At 47.3% G+C, this 23,942-nt stretch overlaps 2 protein-coding genes across 2 annotated transcripts; one reads left to right on the top strand and one right to left on the bottom strand.

Moving 5' to 3' along the window:
- The first annotated feature begins 8,029 nt into the window (after positions 1 to 8,029).
- Positions 8,030 to 8,479, top strand: LOC122373195 (ubiquitin carboxyl-terminal hydrolase 2-like). The gene has a single exon (XM_043351038.1). It carries the CDS (start codon positions 8,030 to 8,032, stop codon positions 8,477 to 8,479), a length of 450 nt encoding a protein of 149 aa, XP_043206973.1.
- A 1,912-nt stretch (positions 8,480 to 10,391) lies between these two features.
- Positions 10,392 to 11,327, bottom strand: LOC122373194 (piggyBac transposable element-derived protein 3-like). The gene has a single exon (XM_043351037.1). The coding sequence runs from the start codon at positions 11,325 to 11,327 to the stop codon at positions 10,392 to 10,394; it is 936 nt and encodes a 311-aa protein (XP_043206972.1).
- Between the last annotated feature and the right edge of the window lie 12,615 nt (positions 11,328 to 23,942).

The following is a 23,942-nucleotide window of genomic DNA, read 5'->3' as shown; positions in this document are numbered from 1 at the left end:
GGGGTCCATCAGCAACAAGCCCTGCTTAGCTGGTGGGCCCTAGAAAGTCTGGCTGTTGACCTGCGCTCGAATTGACCAGAAATGTTTCCCCACTGGATTGCCATTTGCTGATTTTTCTTCTAGGAGTGAAAGGCTGAATGCACTCTACTAACCAATTATGTATGCATGTATGAATGACTTCTTTCTTAGATGTAGTAGAACAGTCATCCGCTGCTTTCAGCAATGACTACTTGTACTTTGGCTCTCTTTATTTATTAACCGGTTCCCGCACTTCTTTTGCTTACTTTGTTTTTTTTTCAATTTTCCTAGCTGGGAGTGCCGCGACTTATCCTTTTTTATTTTTATCTGGTGTTAACGTAAGGTGCTGTGAGTCGCTGGGCTGTGGGTGGGGGCACTCCTGGTCACCTAATAATGGGTGGCGGAGTAGTAAAAAAAAAAAAAAAAAAAAAACAGTCACCCCTGTGATGAGCACGGGACACCCGTTCCAATTCAGCTTGTACGTGGCATCCACGTGAACCACGTCACTCTTTGCCGCGAGACGCAGCAGCTTGCGGGTGGTGAACTGCACCCTAAAGTGCCCTCTGTCTGCACTTGACGCCCAGTCAATGACGTAAGGCTCATCCTCATCAGGCACCTCAGAATGTGACTCGCACCACTTTCTCAGTTCGGCGTAGTTCATTCGTTTTTCCATATTTGTTCTTTTTCAGCGTCCGAAGATAGTTGGCCAGCTCCTTCTGACTCGCCTCTATGCCCTGGTCGCGCAGGCTGCACGACCTGTGCATATGCGCAGACAGAGGTCTATGTGTGCAGGTATCAGATAATACCAGATAATATATCTGGTGTAGAGGTATACCTTGATGACGTCATCTGTCACGGTCGCACACAGGTGGAGCATGATACAGCTGTGTTAGAGGCCCTGCGGCCCCCTCTCTCAGATGGCTGCGGCCCCCTCTGTCGGGGCTGCTTCGGTTGCTGCACAGTTCGCTGCCTCTGCTGCCGTCGCTGGTGCACTTGAGCTGGTCTTCTCCGCCTGGCCCTGCGCCACCACTTGAACTGGCACCGGCTCAGGGGCTGATGGTGCAGTTGACTCCATAGCGAGGCTCTCTCTCCGCACTCTCCATAGTGGCAGCGATGGTCATCGTCATTTGCAAGGTGAGGTCTGAACCTTCCATCAGCAGGCGTTGCCGAAGCCTCGAGGAGGCAGTGCGTTCCACAACCCGGTCCCGAATAAACTCTTCGGTTCTCTCCAGGTACGCATAAGTTGAGGCTAGCTGGCGAAGTGATGAAACCCAACTGGCCACCGTCTCGCCAGGCTGCTGGGGCCTGCTGCGGAACCGGTATCTCTCAGCACAGACGTTCGTCCGGGGCGAAAAGTAGTCATGGAGGCGACGTTTCGTGAAGTTGAAATCGTCCTCCCCTCCCGCTTGATAACTGCGGGTAGGGACTCAAATCCTCTTTCCCTCTGCCCCGAGGCAGGTCAGAAGAATTGCACGGCGTCTGTCCGACGAGAAGTCGTCGCCGCCGATGGCCGTCAAGTAGTTGTCAAACATCCCCGACCACCGGGTCCACGGGATGGCAGGTTCAGTGCCCGACGGCAAAAACGGCGCAGGGGCACACGCGAAAATATCCATTTCGCCGAAAAAAAGGAGTGGCGATTGGTGAAGTTCGGCTCCGTCGTCGCCAACTTGTGCCCCGGTACTGTCGCGCTTCCTGGGACACTCTGTGCCCTTTTCACTTTTATTCCTCAGGCGACTACTTAACACACACGAGGCCAAAACGAGAATAAACAATCATGGCGTCTTTACCGCGTGGCACAGTCTGTCGCACACGCGCCACTTTAGCTACCATTTACCATTGGCACGACGCAACTAAAATCAACACGCAACAATCCCATCGATAAGTGTCGCAGTGTCAGCCAGGGACCGGCTGTCGATGTCTGTGGTTCCCAGCACGTTCTTCCTGATGTCTTCATCCGCGATACCATTGAGGAGGACCAGCTTTACGATGTCGTCGGTGTAGTCGATTTGCGCTGACCCAGTGCATCCCTCGGCACTACGTGGGCCCGAACTCGTCCACTTGCAGACGTTGGCCAATGGCCAGTCCCTTGAGTCGTGATACATATTGGCGCACGTGCTCGCCGTGGTCCTGGCCTGTCTGGAGCAGGGTCGCGCGGCGCGTGCTGAGCGCCACACGCATAACTGCCAGCTGTTTCAGCGTGATCAGGATGTCGGCCTCGGGTTTGGAAGCGATGTGCGCCGTGCGGGTCCTCACGGAACAAAGCCGCTTCCAACGGAAGTCCACAGCATGCGATATGTTGGGCTGGTATCTGGTCTGTTGTCATCCTCGTCTCACGACAGAAGAGAGACCATCTCCTGCTGAAGGCCTCCCAGTCTTCTTCCGAGATGGCTTGATGCAATGTTGGGCGTACGATGTCTGGAAGTTTTCGGCGTGTCTCCGGTTGCTCGTGGACATTTTTCTGGTGCAGCTGCATGAGAGCTAGGCATTGTTGTGCGGTGCCTCAAGATGTGATACTTTGTTTGTGGCGAGAAGCGCAGCATATTTAGCGCGCGCGATTTCACGAGGTCAAAAAACCGAGATGATGAATTTTGAGAGGCAATACATTGGTTCTGGAGAGATTACAGACTTAAAATCGACCCCCACCAAACACGATTTGGCAGCACTGTAATGAGGCCTGCTGGGCGGCATATTTACGTCTGGACAACGAGTTGCGTTGGAGAGGCCGGAAATAGTGGCGATTTCAGGACCGCAAGAATGGACCGTCATGGGAATGATTCTTTTTTAAACCGTGCACTGTTTTTAGCTGAAATTCAATAGTTACCACAAAATATTTTGTAATTACATTTCCACTAAGAATGAATGCCATCAGCGTTAAGTTTTACTTCTATTGCATTTTGTCAAAAAGCATATAGTGCTGTTATATTGCAGTTTTTGCGCGTTTGTTACAAAATATGAAGCGAATAAATATCATGTTGACCTAAAGTTCATCTGTTGCATGATTGACTAGGCAGGTTTACACATTCCAAGTTTATCTTATTGGATCAGAGGTGTCATTGTAATTCATCAGTGCCAGAAGTTAACTTGAGGGAAAGCTATGCTAATTCAAATTGCTCTTGTCCATCCACTAAAAGTTATTAAATATTTTGCTTTGTGTATTCCAAGAGGAGAGGGAACTATTTTATTTGTGCCTTCATGCCAGAATTGAAGGCGGATCATTAAATTTTCAACGCAGCTTATAAACAAGCAGTAAGTCTTTCTCGTATAAAAGCAGTGGCTAAGAAGAAAAGGTTGATCAATCCTGAAGTTCAGTCATCGCACCTCAACTTGGCAGCAAGATCCCCAAGGACAGAGGATATGTTGTATACCTGTCCTGTAAATCAAAGCATTTTTGTGCCTGTAAAGGCTTAAGTTATTTGTGGTGTGTTCGGAGTGAGGCTATATGGCCGTTTTTGTTGTATGTTTATGTGGAGATTGAATATAACTGTGACCCTGTGCTTGTTGTATACTTACTACAGTCAAACAGGGAACCAGCACATTCACATAACATACTCACCTAGCACCTAACTCATAGCTGTGTCCCACAGGATTTGTACTTGTTCATCTCTCAAGCATTAACAAAGCACTAAAGTACCTGGCTTAGTTATCATTTCCCACATTTTTCTGAGCATCTAACATGACATACAGCAGTGCAGAGCAGCTTCAGAGAAGAAACACTTTAAACGCACAGACTCACACCAACCACCCAATGAGCCAGTTCCTCAGTTGACTGTTTCCCTGGATGCAGCTTGGCAAGGTGAGCTAACTGTTGGCAAGTTTAAGTTAGCAGGTAAGATTGAGTTAGGGTGAGTACCTACCTATAACTGGGTGCTACTGCCATGCAGGTCTTGGCTAGGTTGCAAATATGTGTGATGATTGAGGTTAGGTCAGCTGTCGGGTTAGTCAGGTATGCGCACTGTTCAATCAGGTCACATTTCTATGGACACTTGGGGCAAATTAAAACCTAATATAAGCTAACCCAACTAAACCTACACAATTACTGACTATAGGAACGAAGCACCTACCTACTTGTGCCTGCATCTCATACCATGTCAAAGTAAAGTTCCTTGGTGGAAGATTACCCTCAGTACTTTTTATCCCAGCCCTGTGGAGAAAACTAATACTTCTAAGTTCTGAGTCACTGCTGGCCATCCACAGAAGAAAAAAACGCTGAAGCTTTGCCATTGTATACTGGACCAACAATCACTATCACAAATGACTAATGAACACATATGATAACATCGTTGCATGGATTGTCACATTGACAATTTTACTACAATCCTTTTTTCAAGAAATACAGTAATGATTAACAGGAAAATCAACATAAAGTGGATTTAGTGATCCAAGCTTTCTCCTCCAGTAGCAATGGAATGATCGCATGTTTCATTTGCCAGACACTGAGTACCTGATGCACATTACCGTCTGCATAGCATCTAATCACAGTAAAGCTCCCCGAGTCCATTCATTCTAGATTTTTCACTTGATAGTTAGCACTAACTTATCTTGTTGTTGTAAGTTATCATTCAATAATATGCACTCATCAGTCAACATTTTCTGGCATGATACTGCTCAAGTGCTCAGCGTGATCTTCAGTATTGATCCAAGATCTCCTGCAAAATTATAGCTTGTTTTTGGCCAATAATGATGAGCTCTTTTAATTTTACTTTTTCTTGCTGATATGTGAGCCCGATCAACCTGCGTTAATCAACCAAAATTTCATAACTTCCAAGTTCAACTTGATATTGTTATTGCTCAGGGTCAGGGTCAGGACCTCTGTCAGCCTCCTTGATACTTGGGATTGTTTTCATTCAACATGCTTCTTAAATATGATATACGTCAAACCCATCCAACAAAACGACGTACAAGAGTACCTACGGAAACCACCAGATAAACTTGAAAAGGGCCTTTTGGAACAGAGCCAAGCGGTGCTCCATTTGTTTGTTTACAATGACTGTAGTGCTGATGTATTTTTAGGACTCTGACGGTCGGCTTATAAAAAAATGAAACGTTTTTACAAAAGTTGTAGGGCAAGCAATATTTATCTGAAAGAACTAAAATATTCAAAAGCCAAACACTATGAAATACATGAATGGGAACGAAAAAGTAACCCAAAAATCCAGCCTAATCACCGGCTCCTAAAACTGCGACAAAGTCAACACTTTTCCCCGCAACTCGTTGTCCAGACGTAAATATGCTGCTGGGCGTGAAGTTTTCCCTTCACCATAGGGTTTACACACAAATTGGTCAAAGTTTGAGCCAGGATATACTAGTCTAAAAATGCAAAAAACGAACAAATTTTGGCATCAATAGATTCAGCATTTCATCGTGTGCCTCAAACCGTCCATCATTTGGCCTCAAAGGAGGTAAAAATTGTTCAAAATCGAAGTTGAAAAGATGCTTTCTGAGCACATAATCTGGTAGCAATCACGTGACCTGCTATAAGCAGCTTATCGATAATTTACAAACATAATTATTAATATCTGCTTTAAACAACATTAATCATACATTTTGAGCTTTCAGTACTTTAAATAAGGTCAAAACATCGCAAAACACAAAAGTTAATACAATAGTCACGTGCGTGTCAGGAAATGTCACAGGTGCGTCAAATTTGTGACTGGGGCTTTACTTTCAAACATCGGATCTACCTGTTTCTTATAGGTATCTTGCTTAAAATCTTATTTTTATTACAGTGAGCAATTAGGCCATTAGAAAAACACGGAACAAATAGTGCATGGACGCGTTTCGATTATTAAATCTTCATCGGCATGACACAAGCACAGAGAAAACAAGATATCTTGATTATATCTTGTTATATAATGCTATATAATATCTATATAATATCTTGCTATATAATATCTTGTTTTCTCTGTGATTGTGTCATGCTGATGAAGATTTAATAATCGAAGCGCGTCTATGCACTATTTGTTCCGTGTTTTTCTACTTGTCTCTATCAACAAAAATTAGGCCATTGTAAGGGCTAATCACTTCGGCTCGGTTACCAGATAATTATAGTCAGTCTCAGCTATAATTATGTGATAAACCTATTTGATGCCACTTATTGTTATTTACCTTTACTTTCAGCACACTGGTTGCCATGGACCTGACCAGTGACCACCGCACTTTCGTCGAGCAAAGACCAGCTGCAAGGATGGCTTGGGAAAACAAACTGAATGCGTGAGTGCCCATTATCTATGGAGTAGTAATGGACTCTATCGGGCTCGGGCACCACTCTGGCCCTTCTCTTCTTCCTCTTGCTGCTCCCGGAGTTTTTTTTTATTTGTCTCACAAGTTGCTCTCGAATGAGCTATCACAAATGACACAGCGACAGTCGGGGCCACGTCCGTCCTCGGCGGGCCGCACCGACGGCACCGACTGAATGGTGGCCCTCAGAAACCCGCACGCAGGCGGGGAGGCCGGCGTAGGCCTCTGATTGGTCGCTTGGGTGACGTCATTTGGCGCGCTTTATGACGTCACGCGAAAAGCCCGGAGGTACAATCAGTGCATTTGTGAGTACAAATAACATATATGACACAATATGAGCAATGCGAACATTCCTGAGCTTAATTGGCGCATATGTGACCCAGCGAGCGACTTCAGTACACACGGGACGGTTGGTCTGCCGGGTTGAGGTGCGTGGGTATTTAACGGAGGCTACTTTGTCTTTGTGTGAATACCTGAGTCACCCACGGTAGCCATGATGGAGGGCAGCGGCCTTTGTGGGCTGCCACTATTGTCTGTGTAAATCGTGGTTTTCGGGGGCACTATTTCCATTGCGAGATACACTGCCAGGAGTTCAGCCTGAAAGATAGGCAGATACTTGTGTAGCCGAATCGCAATCTCTGTGCTGTCGTCGGCCAGTCCTAGCTGTGTTGGGGTGGCGTCCGTGGCCACCCACTGTGGGTGTTGGATGAACCTGTTTGTGTAATCAGTGCTGGTGAAACACCAATCGTGTGTGAGCATCTGATTTTGCACCATGTTTGTGAGATCGTGTGAGCGGTGCAGGATTTCTGACACGATCTTGAGGGGCAGTTTTGCGATTGGTCTGACGAAGTTCACAAAACCGGCCAGCCTTTGGGCGTACAGGTAGGAGCGCTGTGGTACCTGTTCAATGGCGATGAGTAGCTTGTCTCTCAGAGCGTTTGAGATTGACATTGAACGGTGTTCCAGGTCCAGCTGGATTCCCAGGTATGTGAGCCGCGTAGTGAGTTCCAGCACCGACTTGTTGTCATTGAGTGAGAGTCCGAGCGAGGACATGTAGTCGGGGATCCCTTCCAGTTGCCCTACTGATGACGCGACGAACAGGAAATCGTCGAGATAGACGTATGCTGTTACGCCCGGGAAGTGTTGTGTCATCTGTTGGGCTGCGGCTTTCATGACACTGCATGATGCCTGGGGTGGTTGCCAGGCCCATGGGGAGTCTGGTCCAGCGGTATGTGACTCCTTTGTACTGGATGCCAAGGTATTGACGGAGTTTTGGGTGAACTGGTATGTGGAAAAATCTGTCACGCAAATCAACTTTGATTGCGTACTTGGCGTCCGTGTTGGCGAGCACGTCGATTGGACGTGGGAGATGGCAGGTGGGTTTTTGCAAAAAGGGGGTGAGGTCCGAGAGGTCATAGAGGACCCGCACGCGCTTATCCTTTTTGGGTAGAGTGAACAGGCGGTATTTTGACGTGTCATGCCCGCGTTCGATAATGCCCACCTGTTCCAAATTCGCTATTTCCTCCGTGTTCATTCGTGACTCGAAGGTGATTTCGCGATGTTGTCTCGCCTCGGGCGGAACGAACGTTTTAGCGCCGCGCGTCAGTATTGACTGTAGGTACTCTATGATCGTCTGTTTGCAGCGCCGGGGACTCTTTGTCTTCTCATCTTTATCCTTCGATTTCCCGTCCTTCTTCTTTGACCGTACCATGCCCCGAACCATGGCTTATTTCCTCCTGACGAAGCCTTCTATTCTATGGGAGGCTTCTATTCTATGGTTCACCAAAGAGGAGTGCTCGATGGCGACGAAAAACCGACCTGCTCAAAGTGTCAGAAGCGCCAAAAGTGCACCAGGAGCCTCTCGAACCAGAAGTTCCCGCGCATCCTCGTGGTGCACCTGAAGCGGTTCTCGCCTCAGGAGAGGTTCGGCGGAAAGCTGAACACCACTGTCGACTTTTCGATGAACGGTCTTGACCTGTCGCCCTACTCGGCCGGACAGACGCCCTGCCGGTACAGCCTATACGGCGTGGCGAACCACTCTGGCACGCTGCTCTCAGGACATCACACCGCTTACTGCCGACACCCGTACACGGCAGAGTGGTACGAGTACAACGACTCGCGGGTCCACGTGATGGATCAGAGAAACGTCAACAGCGGAAAGGCATACGTGCTGTTCTTTGAGCTGGCCGGCTCGAAACACCGCTCCGGCTCGACCCACGTCTAGTCATCCAGTCACGGGAGAGGAGCCTGCGATCGTCACCCGCTCGGTTGATTCTATGTTGTAGTCACCGTTCACCGGCCGGTTCTATTCTATCGCGAAGGCTTCCTTGTGAGGAGTGCCCCTCATCGTCTTTGGTCACGAAGCAAGGCCCTAAATAAAGGGTGAAGTACATAGAGCTGGCCTCGGCTTTGGATAGGTCGGTTTTGAGCATGAAGTCCGTCTAGACGTCCAGCATGAGGCTCAACCGCCTGGTTCTCTTCCTGGCCATCTTGGACGACATCGGGATGGACTCGTCAGAAAGCGCGACTGTATTGTATTGTATTGTATTTGTATTTGTATTTGTATTTGTATTTGGCCGTATTTGTATACTGACTTCAGCGACTTCTCGAAAGCCTTCTCGAGAGCCTGCAGGGTAGAGTAAGAGCTCTCCGACCCAACAGATTTGGTGTCACCGCTGTCTAAGTCATCACCTCCAACCTGATCCCGACCCTGACCATGACCACTACAAGCGTCAGGAGGACTCTGCTGATCTTCGCTATTCCCCGGTTCATCATCGCGAGGAGGTTCGGAAGCATCTTCCTCCTCGCTTAGAACCCCCCGACAGCCACGCGGTGATCTCAGCCTTGGTGCACCCGGAGGCATTATTGGACTTGTACTCTTTCGTGTCGGATCCCAGCAGGGGGTACATGTCCTTGGCCTTGTTGCTCCAGAATTTCTCGTTGAATCCCTTCCCAGCGAACAATTCTGATTGGGGCCCAATCGGGCTGAAGCCGGACCAGCCCAAGTACGGCTCTTGGGCTAGCCCCGGTCCAGACTGGGACCTTGCTTGGTTTTTGACACACCTAGCCCGACGCGATTCCGAGTTTTGCCCAGTCGGACCCCACTACGACATGCCCGAGCCAAGTTCGGGTAATGGGATTCAAGTTGGGCTGAGCCCACGTCCTCCCATTGGCTTAACTATTGCGCTAACTTGTGGCCCCACGTGGGCTTGCCCGTGTACGTGAGCAGCGTCGCCGGTCGGACTCCGGGTGGGCAAGCCCAATGGGCAGAGCCCGTGTTATGCCATCGGCTTAACTAGTGCGCTAACCTGTGGCCCCACATGGGCTTATCTGGTTTATAACTCGGGCAGGCCCAGGCCAAAGCCGGTTGGGTCCCGATCGGTTATTTCCTCCTGCCATGGGTGGATGCAGCGTTCGTGTGCCAATGGCGGATGCAGGCAGGTATGCACAATGCACCACGCATTATTATACAGTCATCCACCCCCAAACTGTCCTACAGACCTGTTCAGTGGCAAACTACGACGACCGGGCTCTCGCACGCCTCTCCAGTAAAACAGCAATAATCAAAACTGTATGTATTAACCCATTAGTGCCCAAGGTCCTTAAAGTGGTGTAAATTGTTTCATTTTTGCTGTATATACTTATCAGGAGTCACTGATTGCCTGTGATTTTTTGAAAAAAATTGGAGATATTTTTTACCTGTTTTTGGGGTGGCAACATTTGTGACCAACGGGTCAATAAACACCATGAAATGGAATTTTAACCACTTTTTCTTACTTTTGTTTATAATAACGTCCAATCTTTCTGCGAAGACTTAAAATGTCAGCATCTGTAGTTGAGCACCTGTATTTTACGGCATTACCACACACAAAATCCAACACAAGGTAAAAGATATTTGACCTGCTTTGATGTCGACAAGGTCACGCCCACTGCGCATTTTTGGGCTTGTTCAGATCATCAGCCATACGTAGGAACCCAACTGGTGCTGATGCCCCTCTTGATCTTCCGTGTGCTCATGGAGTGTGGTACACCTTCATGCACTTTGGGTGTAGTGGAACGGCGCACTTCTCGCAGGACATGTTGGTTCGGCTGTTGCACACCTTGCAACGGTGGAACCTGGTTTTGAGCTCTGCTGGCTAGTGATGTAGACCGTCGTAGCGGAGGTCTTCTGGTGCTTGGTGGCGGCCAGAGAAGCTTGCTGGAGGACGCGGCACCGTGTTCTTCTTGATGAGGACGTACGTGAGCTCCCGCAGGAAGGGAAGTTGCGGTCCCTTGGCATGCCGTTGAGACAGGAGCCAGGTGTTTGTCCGGGCAGCGTAAACTCCCCACTGGAAGAGCGGCCACCACCACTTCTTGCTGCGTATGGTACTGCGGTAGAGAGCAACACACTGATCAAACAGATCCACACCGCCCATGTGGGTGTTGTATGCATGAAGAGGACGGGGCATCTGTACAGCGATCCTGCCACCTTGCTTCTTCACATACCGGCTGGCGGTAACGAGCGGCTCCAGCGGCTCACAGTTCGTCGCCACCGTCACGACGCGATTGTCGTTCCACCGCACAACCAGGTTGTCACCGTCAGACAGCCACTCCATTGTCCCACGCTGCTTCTTCTCCAGCACCTTCTTGTCTGAAAATGGAGCGCCACCAAGCCTGTTTTCGCGGACGGTTCCACACCCGCCAAGACCCATGTCCGACAGCACGTCCAGGAGCTCGAGTGATGTGAACAGGTTGTCGAAGAATATAGCATGGCCTGGTGGGACGGCGCACTTGTTCAGCAGGCCCAGCACCACGTCAGCTCCCTTCCCCAGGCCCGTGTCAGCCAGTTGGGTGTCGGCCCCACAGTACGGTTCCGCATGATAGAGATATCCGGTGGAGGCTGCCAGACACCACAGTTTGTACCCGTATCTTACAGGTTTGCCCCTTATGAACTGCTTGGTGCTGTGCCGTCCATAGTACGGTACCATTGTCTCGTCAACGCTCAGGTTTCTGGTGAGAGCTGCCGTCTTGAATCCGGCGTTCAAGTGCTGGAAGTACGGACGTACCTTGTAGTAGGGGAGAGTGGGGCACATTCGTGCAAAAAATGGATAAACCCATATATCTGTTCTTTGGTTAGTGCAATGGCAAAATTGTTGATTGTAGTATGGAAAGGAACTATTGCAGATAGTTTTCCTCTTTAAAAGTTATCCTCTAAAATTATTGCTTCCATTAGAAAAAATGACTTTTAATAACTCTGAACATTTGCACGAAACTGCCCCACCTATGGGGCACATTCGTTCAAGAGGTGGGGCACTTCCGTTCACCCTGCAAAGTTCGAGAAATTACCGGGCATTACCAGAAATTTACCAAAGGAAATTGGCAGGGGGTCATTTCACTTGATTCCTTTCGACAAGAATGCATTGCACAACATATGTAGAAAGAATGGGCTGGCCAACAGGAATGTGCCAACTGCCGGCCTCCGTGACCTCGCCAAGTTCGCGTGAATTGCTCGTCACGACGTCGCAAGCAGTCGAGACTGAGTCAGGCGAGCGTCATTAGAGAAACCTACTACAGATAAAGTCATAAATCGCAAAAACTAAAAAAAAATATGCACGAATGTGCCCCCAGGCAGTGCGTACACGAACCTGCCCCACAACGTTATTAGTAATATATTTCAAAATTTCTTTTTGAAAAAATGACACTTTTTCAACAAACAAGTTTGCAGGAGTTCCGTGAATAGAGTGAGCTTCTTCACCCCCAATTTTGAAAAGCTGAACCACATTTCCGAGTCAGGATCACGAAAATGGATAATATGAGAAAAGTTTGGAAAGCTCACGAATATTACAAATTTGCGTTTTTATCAAGCATGACAGCAGGTACAGTGTTGTCTTCTACGGTGAACGAAGGGCGGCAATGATAGACATATTTTCATAATTTACCTTGAGCTCGTGCAGTCACTCGTGTTCCCATAAACTGCTGAAAACGAATGTGCCCCATGCACGAATGTGCCCCACTCTCCCCTATCTGTCCTTGCTGATGTTGCTGTTGTCCGCCAGGTGCAGATTCTGGAGAAGTTCAAGAAACCTGTTCCTAGGCATGAGCTCCTGTGCCCACACAGATGACACATCGTCCTTTGCAAACCACAGATGTTTCTTGTTGTGCGTCGTTCTATAGCCCGTCATCATCATCACACCGATGATTCCCAGCAGTTCCTCCATCGTCATGTTCAGTCGTCTTCCGTGTTGCGTCGCGTACAAGTTGCTCTGCTCCAGGATATTTTCCAGCAACTCTCTCGTGAACATCTTTTGGAGCAGCTCACTTGGAGATGTGTCACCGACTTCTGAAGCATCGTTAGGGTCGCCAGCAGACAGTTCAACCCGAAATGTTGGTGGACGGTGCCTCCAGTTCCTGACCTTCTTCCTTTTAGGCCCTTTGACAGAGGTACATTGATCCGGCTCTTGTGTTGCAGAAGCAGCGACGTCACCTGATCCCTTTTCGTGTGTCCCATCGCGAGGAGCTGGAGACTGCTCCCCCGTCACTTCCGCTGATGTCCCCAGGACTCGGCGTGGGAGATGGGTTGTGTCACCAACGGTTTCGCCATCTGACTTGTCGGAGTCTTCGTCGGTATGGGCGTCATCTGCAACGAGAGAACCATTGACTCTGTAAGCTGCCCTAATTCCTCTATTACTCCTTTACTGCCAGACCTAATCACGAAAGGGATGCCTCGGGGTAAAAGCAAGACGTCTGCTGGGAATACAAGGGCTTTCCAGACCACCTTCGCTACGTTGATTTAGTAGTCAGCCGCAAGCTCGTTGATGTGAACCATGCCAGTCTTGCAACATCTTACCGTAATATACTTTGGTATATTTGTGTACGATATAATTGCTGCCACAGAAAATGGAACTCAGGAAGGCAGGGACCCCTCCCCCCCCCCAACCGTCCACAAAAACGTCACACTGACTAGAAGGCGCTGTTGCATAAACGTTCGCAAGGAAAACACTAATCATTAACCTTTGAATATGACAGGCTTAGGGTCATTTCACAATACTACTGGTAAAGTAAGTCAGGTAATGTGTAGTTTTGTATGTGAATACGCACATAATTACGAGCTTAGACGCAAACATCGGTAGAAAAAAATTATCCGCAACCGACCCTCCTATAGTATAAGGCCGCCAGGACGATGTAGATCTTTTACTCTGTCCACACGTGTAGAGAAGTGCGTAAACGTAAGTGCGACCCTGTATTTTATCAATCATTCTCCTCCCATCCAACAACAATGCTCACTCATTCACACTACGCTGTAATTATTATGCCCTACTTAGTATAGTCTGCCTACTACATATACCCCTTCTCATCCCCATTATCCACAATTTCCGAGAGCCCACTCACCCTTTTCGATGGGGGGCATGAGTATAACATCGATGTGGTCCTTCTCGACATCTTCATCTTCAAGCCAGCTGTCACTCTCCAGAAGGTCCAATATCTCATTTGCCGTGAGCCTGAAATGTGAAAAAGTCATATTTATGTTGGGTTTCTGCCCGTTGGTCACATTTGTTGCCATACATTATTTGCACGTGTGCCAGACAAAACAAAAAGCAAATGGAGTGAAACTAATAATTACAGGTTCTAAATAGGTTTAAATTCCACCCATACGACGTGCGAGAAATGATTTTTCTGAGGAAATATGAGTTTACTTACGGTTTTTTTCGGACGCGGTCCGACCGAGCTCCAATCGGCGCCGACATCTTGCTGACAATGCCGAGATCAGTGCTGCCAGATGGGGAAGGCTGTAATCCTCCAGATCAGTTACAAAAATCCTCCAGATTCCTCCAAATCCTATTGGTAGATATAGAAAGGCGTTCTTGGACGCTGCGGGGGGCTATGCCCCCAAAAAAGTTTCACCAAATTCTAAAAACTCATCGGATTTCGAATCCTTTCGCACTGCTGTGCAGTTTAAAAGATACTTTTTCTTATAAAAGTTGTTTAGTTTTCGTTTTATTCTAAAAAAAAATCGTCGATTTCGGGCGCTGCAGGGGGGCCGGGGGCATTTGCCCCAAATGTCCCCCTGGCCTTAAATCCGCCAGTAGTTTTGTACCCTCGTTACTCGTAGATATAGCTACAGACTGAGACATTAACCCGGTTTACATAGCATATTTGACGAGGCTCTAGCTCGTTAATTTGGCGATAATTTCGATGCAGTGGTCTTCAGATATTTAGAGCGGATCATTTTGTAAATTGTTAAGCACCATTGGCATCTTTTGCAACATCACGGACGGAGATATAAGCTTGCAACAAACGCTATGTAAACCCGTCTATTCTGCAGTCTCACGGTGATAAAGGACGTGATATATCCTAACGGGTAAGGTGACGCTGGGCAGGAAAATGCCTTTTTAGTCTTGAATGTGTTATATTTTTCCATGAAATTGAATATAATAATCGGGCGACAAATCCTCCAGATTTTCCTCCAGAATCAAAAATCCTCCAAAAGCGAAATTTGTCCGCAAATAGAGTTCAAAATCCTCCAGATTTGCGGAAATCCTCCAAATCTGGCAGCACTGGCCGAGATAGCGTCGCTTGTGAGGTTGCCATGCGCAAAATAGTACTGGGATCCTCCAGCTGGAAGATGCCTGAACGCGGGCGAAGTGGACCTTCCCAAAAGATGAAGCACATTTGACCAACAAAAAATCATTAACTTTGTGGTCACAAATGTGACCAACGGGCTCTAATGGGTTAAGAAAATCACATCTGAGATGAGCAAGCTGCTCAGTACATGAGCTTAAAACTCGTCAGTAGGGAGCACCTGTCCCTCCGCAGGGCGTGCCAGGCCCAGTCTGGCCACCAACACGTCCAGCTCTCCTTCTTCATCAGCCTGCTCCTGCTGCTGCGGCTGCGGCTGCGGTGGCGGCGGCGACACGACCGCATTCTGTGAGCCGGCGGCGCTATTCTTCGCTCTTAGCAGCCGCTTGCCGTTCCGGTCTCGGCTCCCCGATAGCCATTTGCCGATGGCGGTGCCAACCTTTTGGCGTTCGGCGCCGCCGCAACGGCGAAGGACGGCTGTGGGCAAACAGTGACGAATTATGTTAATATATACCTCAGATTAAACTAGGTTTGCTGTTGTTAACTGTATATTTAACGTATTTAACTTTACATTATTTGTATTTGAGCATTCAATGTACAACAAAAATACTTTTTTCATTTCCTGCTAGAATTTGTATTTACACGGGAAGCCAATGCATGTCGGTGCCAATGATGATCACCTTATCGTCCGTACACTGTCTTCTTTTGGGTAATTTTTTGCAGAAAATACACATCTCTAACGATTGTAATTTTTCTTTCAAATGATAAGAAATGGTGATAAGTTTTTTAGCAAGGGCCAATGGCAAATAGGCAAATGGCTACGCCACTGAGGCTTTAAGTGGAGCTAAAAATAATAATAATAATAATAATAAGCCAAAGGTGGCTTTGACTCTCTTACATCATCTCGTAGCGCCCAGATTGCGGCCACGGACCTAAATGTGGTACCTCAGTTCACCCCTTTGCCATAGGGAAATTGTGCTAAATTTACATAAAAGACACTGCAGTGACATTGCAGTGACCATCTGCACAGCCACCTTCACGCTCAAAATAATCGTCTGTTCAAGCTCTACATGAATCAGCCATTGAAAACAAATTTAAATGATATTTAACTGCGGTACCGGGGGCTCAAAGAAAAATTTCAGCCTCGGTTTAACCTTCGATCAGCATCATTTTCTAGCCAAGCTCGGGTTTGACTGTCCCTGCGTCGAACGTTCATGGCCACATACCCTCACCTTCACGCTTCATTGAAAGCCTATTAAATTCTCTTTCGATTGGTATGTATTTGGACGACCTACGACAAAAAATAGGTGCGGTACTTTGGCAAAAGGCAAAGAGAAGTTCCAGTGAAATGTGGCGCAATGGCGTGGGTTCAAATCTAGGTAGGGCCATCTAATTTCCGCCGTAACGTGTAATGACCGCTAACGGCGTCAACCGCTTCTGCTGTTATTATCTCGAGAACGGGTGGTCATAGCGCGACGCACGAGGCAGCAATCGAAGGGTCTAAACGAGGAGCATCTATGCCATATCAACTTTCTCTCATAAGGTCACGAGGGGTCAGGTCAGGTCATGGTTAGGTCAACGTTCAAAGTTGCAGGTTTCCACTCTAGCTGCTGCTGAATTCCTTTCATAAGGAGTCATACGCTTCTAAGAGACCGAGCTGTGTGTATATGTAACGGCGATGTGTACTGTGCACCAGGTGTCGCATTGATGCACGGGAGTTCGGCGTTATTGCACTTGCAATTGCATTGGTTATGAAAAATGACGTTTTTCGACGTTTCTGTAGTTCCTCAGTCCAATTCGAGGATGCTGGCTGAGTCCAATGGCAACATCCTCAGGGTGCTTTGCAATAGTTGGATGCTCAATTGCTTGCAACATTGCAAAATTTTGCAATATCGCTCAAAACTGGATTTCCACTAATTGGGAGTCGCCGTACTAGTTATTAATACATATTTTGCAATTATTTAGTTTCAGTTTGTACGATTGCATCATGTGCAAGGTCTTGCAATGTCCTTCAAATTTAAAATTCGACTAAATCTAAGAATTTGGATCGATTCGAACAAATCTCCCCGTCGTTGATGTGTTAAGACCGCTAGTATTTCACGCTAAATAAATTGACCAACTCAATCCAGTGTCATGTCATCCAGTGTCATGAACATCACAATGTCAGATACCGCTCCAAGCACTCGCGTCCTCTCCCCCTCCCCACGCACAAGGAAATCAGCGAGTATTGGGAACCTCAATAGTATATTTACAAACCAGGTAGGAACACACAGTTTGCTTACATGCATTGCAGGTGCAGTTTACTTGCAAACAGAGCAGATACAAATATGAGAAAACTAAACAAGCGGTTGCTAGTCACATCATGAATCGTAGAACTTCAACTTAGCATCGCGAGCGCCCTCCAGAACGCTCTTGACAACGATGTTGATGCGTAGACAAAAGACAAATCGAGCAACCAAACAATATACGGCAAATGGGCGTGCACATATTTCGTACATTACGCGTGCCTTATGAAATCGCATATCATTCCAGGCAAGGGTTAATACAGTTATTAAACTACAGTACAACACGAAGGTAAAAACATGCGGGTCTTCACCTAAAATCGAACACCGGTTCACGATCAATCTCATCTCCTCAGCAGCACTGCACGCCTTGCATACTAAAGGACCGACGTACTACTAGATACAGTTATTTACATACATTACAATACAAACCACGAAACATCAGCGCTCTTGATGAACGCAGCACACATTACAATACACACAGTTAAATCACTGGCGTTTTCACCTAGGCCGAAACATCAGTTCACATCAGTCAGCACCGTTTTCTCCGCATCATTCCACACACTCACACATACCACAATGATCTGTTCACCGCCTGAACGGCTTGCTGCATCTGGATGGCACCCGGCCTGGTGACGCTCCTCACCCTGACGTTTATGGCGTGGTTCAGCGCCTCCACTCGCTGCTGCTGGAACGCTCGTAGCGATCCAAAATGTTCGATCAGCAGTGGTATATGGCACATCATGTGCACATAGTTTGGAAGCTCGTCTGAGGCAAACGACTTCCGAAACTGCTTTGTGAAGGCCACTACCGATGCTTGCAGCTGCTCGAGGTTGGGTGCGTCGGAGTTGATGAGCTTCCACACCTGCTGGAACTTCTCCACGACAGCAATCACCCGATCTGCCCTAGACGGTGGCATCAGCGTGCGCAGCACTGCCTCTTTCAGGAAGACGGCTTCCATCATCTTCTCTCTCTTGGACTTATCCAGATTTGAAAATCTCAGCTTTCCGTTCTCATCGCGAAGATGGAACGCGCTTAACTTATGGTGCTGACACACGGCTAGGAATTCACCGATCTGTCGCTTATCCATAAAGTTACAGCAGCGCACGAACAGCTGATCAGTTACACGTAAGTACAAGTGCAAAATGTCAATGATCACAAACTTATATCTCGTAATGTCCACAAGCGGCGGCTGCTTGTAACCCGGGTCACTGGGTCGCAGTGCAGGCAACGCGATCGAACCATCTGGTGCCTGACGGAACCTCGCCTGGCACTTCCCGTCCGCACAGCACGCACCCCACCTGCCCTTATTGCAGCTGCAATAAATGCACACGTCTCTACCATTAGCACTCTTGTACCCTAGGTACAGCAGAATGGACTTCAAGTCCGCGCACAGATAGTACTCCACATTCACGTGGCGACCCCCTACATCAATCACTGCATTGAGCTCACGCTCAATTTGCTCCCAGGCGCTCGAGTCTCTCACCAGCTCGTAGGTCTCTGCACCGGGGAGACTGATAACAGGCACGATGTACTTGGAGCTTTGTGTATCCCTCTCGCACACCAGGGACAGCGAGAATGTCACTGCGCTAATGTTGCGCGACGGGTTATGTCCGTCCACTGACACCTTCACACGGGCAGGCCCGTCGCACCGACATTTCGACAGGAGATTCTTCAGGAGCATGCCCACGTCGGTGGCATGCTCATTTAGAGTGTTCCTGGCCGTTGTCAGCTTTTTCTCGGATGGTTGGTTGGACAGCTTCAGTTGGCGGTACTTTCTGAGGCTGACTCCCGCCTGATCAAGCCTGGTGACGGTCTTCCTTGGAGACTCCTTAGACACCAGAACATGCTCCTGTCCTGTCTTTTCCTTCAACTCTTTCAGCACCATGCTCTTCATCCTCCGGATGTTCCGTGGGCTTTTTCCTGGCGCTTTTGGCGGCTTACTCTTCTTCTTGGACTTCTTCTTGGATTGGCTGCTTTCCAGGCGGCGAATGTTCATTTGCAGGCAGTCCACAAACGCCTTGATCGATTCATCACCAACAAAGTACTGAACCTTGATGGGAGGCGCCTTTGCCACTTTTGCTTGCAGCTGCTCGACTTGTTTTGATCCCGCAGTAGCACGTTTTGTCAGCCTCCTAAGATACTGACAGATGGATTTCACATTCTGGATGTCTACCTTTGCTGATGCTGGAAGAGATGCTGCTACCTTTTCTTTTAAAAACTGCTCAATCGATGCCTCTTCTATCACAACATGTCGGCGTCTACCAACGTTCAAAAACTCAACGACCTCACCCAGCGGCACACCAAGCTGGAACATCTTGAGCTAAATGTTTAGGTCACGGCGCACGTGGATTTTTGCCGTCACCGTGTACAAGTCCACGCTAGGCTTCTTCCGCACACTCAGAGTCACTGACTCCGCAAACACGACAAGGTTACCGTCTTTTACCGTGCACGAGTCCTTTATCAGGCCTTCAAACACAGCTTTGTGCTCCTTGAACAGGGCGACTTGCGGAGCAGTGCACACTTGCTGTACTGTGAAGTGGTCCCTCTGTGGTCTTTGCAGCGCGGGCAGCCAGCCTCCGGAGAATCGTCAGGTGCTCACCACCTGCGGAAAATAAATTTGCGTCAAGAACAAGTTGTTGTTCGATTATCACAAAAAGCCGACCAACTATACCAAACACCAAGGAAGAATGAAAATGATAACTGGGCTATGGTAGAAACTATGGCAATTCTGTAAAACTTGGACGAGCATTCACACAATTTTGAGCAGGAAAGTGTCCAGGGTGTTCAATATTTGGTAAATAGATATTGTAGTATTACAAATTTACTATATGTATGTGGGAGAGTATTCATGGAATTCAGGCAGCAGTTTACCCGATCTGGAAAAAAAAATGCTGCACCACGCAACATGTTGATTGTTGTATGCAGGGTTGTGCTCGACTCATGAGTCATGAGTCAAATTTGACTCGACTCTGACTCAAATGAGTCGAGTCGAGTTGAGTCAGCCGTAAAAATCAAGGCTTTGAGTCAGTGTCCCAAAATTTGCCGATCTGGGTGAGAACTGACACCCAAAACGGCCGCAATTTTCCCCTCCGATGCGAAACATTTGGAGCCAATTTTCCACTCCTAAAACAGCCCTGAAACGTTACTTTTAATATAAATTAATTAGCAGGATTATCACTCCCAATTCACATTAAATATCTAAGTTTGTCCCACGCTCACCTGCCGAGAAACATACCTACAATTCTTGACGCATGTACAATTCATGAGTAAGCATGTTAATGTCGGGTTTTTCACACCTGAATTTTGCACTCTCTTCATCATTTTGGAGGTTGAATTTTCCACTCTGACACCCAGGACCAAAATAAATTTTGGGACACTGATTTGAGTCGAGTCAGAGTCGAGTCACGCTGATGGTCATTAGAGTCAGAGTTGAGTCAACTGGATACTCTTTAGAGTCACTGATTCTGCCGAAGAGAAAACGCTAATATTTCAACTTTATCTGAAGCTTTATATGGAGAGAACAAACCTCCAGCCACATTCGACCGCACCCCCACCCCCTCCCGGTCAACAACTTTTGGCGAAATTAGGCAAAATGTGATGAGTCATGAGTCATATTTGACTCAAATCCGACTCATTCTGACTCAAATGAGTTGAGTAAGAGTTGAGTCAGGCTGGGAAATTTGGAATTTGAGTTGAGTCAGATTTGAGGCAACCAATAAAATTTCAGTGGTGAGTCAAGTCAGAGTTGAGTCACCTAGGTTATCAATGAGTCAGAGTCGAGTCAGCCCGAAAAATTTGAGCCGAGCACAACCCTGGTTATATGTGCCACAAATGAGGACCATATTGGCAATCAGCACCCTGCTGCTGTTCGGAGGGACCTTGTGATGGTCAAAAGGCCACTATTTAGTGAACTTGCAATGTTGCAAAACATTAACTTTTTGTTTATGTTTAAAACAGTTATATCTTTGAGACGTGGTGGGCTAAAATCAACAGGGCCTACGTCTCAAAATCTTAGGCCTGCGTCCCAAAATGGGACGCAGTAGGTAAGTAGATTGAAAAATAAAATATGCCCTGGTTGCAGCTTAGGTTAGGTTTGTTAAAGTGAGATTCAGCTTGGTTAGGTAAGGTGAGGCTATATACACTTACAAATAATCATTTAAGCATACTAGTCCACATTCAGCTATTGGTGACACATGCGTTACAGAAACTACGAAACTGCTGAGGCAAACTATGGATTAATTTGCTTTAAATTTGCAGCATTTGCCAGGTATGATCTAAATTTTACTGTGCTATATTTTCAACAAAGCTAAGATGATACAAAAAAACTAGGATTAATTTACCAATTCACATACAAATCCACATGAATTGACCACAGTCATCAAGATGGCACAAACATGGCGCACATTCAAGATAAGTTCTTACCGATATGGAGAACTCGCAGACTGTGCTTCGCCCGACTTTTTCCCATTTCAGACTCGAAGAACCGTAGTTCAGGTAGCTACGATACTGTATAATAGCCTGAATAAGCGCAATATCACAACGACGATCAGATAAATGCCTCTAACACCAACGGGAATCCGGAATGGCGCACGCCGGGTTGCGTTTATAGAGGAGCAAAATAATAAAATATTAAATAAGAAATGTACAATATGTATTAACATAATTGTTATTTGTATTTTTAAAATTTTCTAAGCAAATATTTTAATCTTATTTTCTATTAACAAAGCCTTTTTTAAGAAAAAAATGTAATTTCACCACTAGCACTCTCCAATAACGGAACGGGCCGGTCGGCCTCGGACGTTCCGTTATTACCGGCGGACCCCGCGCCGCTGGCCGCAGTCTGGGCGCTACGTATGGTCAAGAAACTAATGACATTCAGACTGGGCAAGACATACATCCTATTCAACAACGAGCTTGAGTCTGATATACTCAACATATTCGAGACGTCTGCCGCAACATTTTCATCTTACGCACTTTCATCCTGACAGCCATCCAGCACAGGACTTACCAAATATGGCCTCGTAGACCTCCGTCCCTTCAACGGCCCTCTTTCCGTTTTTCCCTTTCAGGGAGAGCCGTTCGGCAAGCCAGGGCGCGATTAGCGCCCTCATCACCATGCGGACGTTGCGGTCCAAGTCGGCGGCCGCCATGGTACACCAGCCGCTGAGCTGGTCGACCTGGAGCAAAGTATTGCATACTTGAGCTGATGTCTTTCACATGCGCTACAGATGATGCTGATGCAGGTCACCACTCACAACACCCCTTCCAGGTGACAGCTTCGGGCCCCCGGACGTCACCACGTTCTCCCAGAAGTGCATTTCCCATGCTTTCTGCTCGGCCAGGACCTCGCTCAGTCTCCGGTTGCTCGTGGACATTTTTCTGGTGCAGCTGCATGAGAGCTAGGCATGTCTGCACATACATGTCTTCTGCGGTCTTTACCTCGGAGCAGCCCCGTGCCTCGCATCTCAGGTTAACCCTCGCCCGCACATGGGGGGGGGGGTGGTTGCCACCCCCCCCCCCCCCAGGTAGTCTTTCTGCTCTGCACTCAACATTTTTAGAGCTAGAAGGCTGATTTTTCGTATTGCTGCTCCTCTATCCTTTCTTGATGTCCACTGAAAATTTCAGGTTTCTGTGACTTTTGGTTTCGGAGATATGACCTTGTTTTTCAGGTCATGTCATGACCCAAATGGCCAATTCTCGACATCTTGCGTTGGCTATGGGCCTTGTGAGCTTTTGACACCTTGATTTCGGCCTTTTTTACCAGTCTTACCTCCCACCTATCATGGAACATGTTGTTCGACGATGTACAGATGTCAAGGTCAAGGTCAAGGTCAACCTAGGTCATCTAAGATAATTACGTATTAGGCAAGCGGAATTTACTTTTTGTGATTTTTTTTTTTACTGCATTTTTGGTAAAAGCTTCTCAGATCATGATTTCATGTAATATGGACACATAAACAATCGGTGCACACATCAGTATACACACAGACACACACAGACATACAAACACATATAATTGACCTTGACCTAACTTGACCTGAAATGACCTCAGCAGCAAAAACCTGGTCGGGTAGTGTGAGAAAGAGGTTCTAGCTGGCTTGGCACCAGAAAACGGCATCGTCATCGGTATATGATAAGCAGCGCACTTGATATCAAACGGTGACCCAAAACAGCAACATTTTTTAGTTTGACCTGACCTGGAAGGTCAATGACTGACCTGAGAAGGTAAAACTGGGTATCATTGGATTCGTCTCTTCCCAAAGAATCTTTTTGGTCTTTACCGCTAAGCTCTATCTCCAACAGGAACGAAATGGCGCGGGGGGGGGTGGCAACCCCCCCCCCCATGTGCGTTCTAGGATGGGACAATGGCATGTGCGGGCGAGGGTTAACCATCTTGAGGTAAATTATTTAGGCCAGTATCATGATCAAGACCTTCGTTTGAACTGTTCACTTCTTTATTATAATCACAAGTCACAACGAATGATACTGGCCTCTGCAATAGAGAAATGGTGTCAGGAATGACAGGGCAGCATCTGGGTACAATTACACTAAGACATGTGCATCACCCTACAGACTGGAAATTGATGGAGGTTTCTGGAGATTCTCTCAGTGCTCTTTAGAATTTACTTTTACTGGAGGTGGTAGAATGCTGACTAGGGAGGGAATCCTGCTGCTCAGCCAACCCTGCCATTAGACACCAATATTTTAAACATAAAAGCACCTTTGCTTTGATAATTGATATCCTTTGAAGTATTCATAAAGGGTAATTACTCATTTACTCTGCAGTACAATCTGCCCCACAATATGTATAGAGTATCAGTATCATCAATTATTCAAACTTACCAC

This window comes from Amphibalanus amphitrite, unplaced genomic scaffold (genome assembly GCF_019059575.1).
Source record: "Amphibalanus amphitrite isolate SeventyFive unplaced genomic scaffold, NRLGWU_Aamphi_draft 001457F_arrow, whole genome shotgun sequence".
NCBI lineage: Eukaryota > Metazoa > Arthropoda > Thecostraca > Balanomorpha > Balanidae > Amphibalanus > Amphibalanus amphitrite.
The sequence above is the reverse complement of the archived record's forward strand: the minus strand, read 5'-3'. Positions and strand labels throughout refer to the sequence as shown.

What these genes read in the sequence shown, in the direction of transcription:
- LOC122373195 (XM_043351038.1), top strand. Translation starts at nt 8,030, where the DNA reads ATGGTTCACCAAAGAGGAGTGCTCGATGGCGACGAAAAACCGACCTGC.
- LOC122373194 (XM_043351037.1), bottom strand. Translation starts at nt 11,327, where the DNA reads ATGTGCCCCACTCTCCCCTACTACAAGGTACGTCCGTACTTCCAGCAC.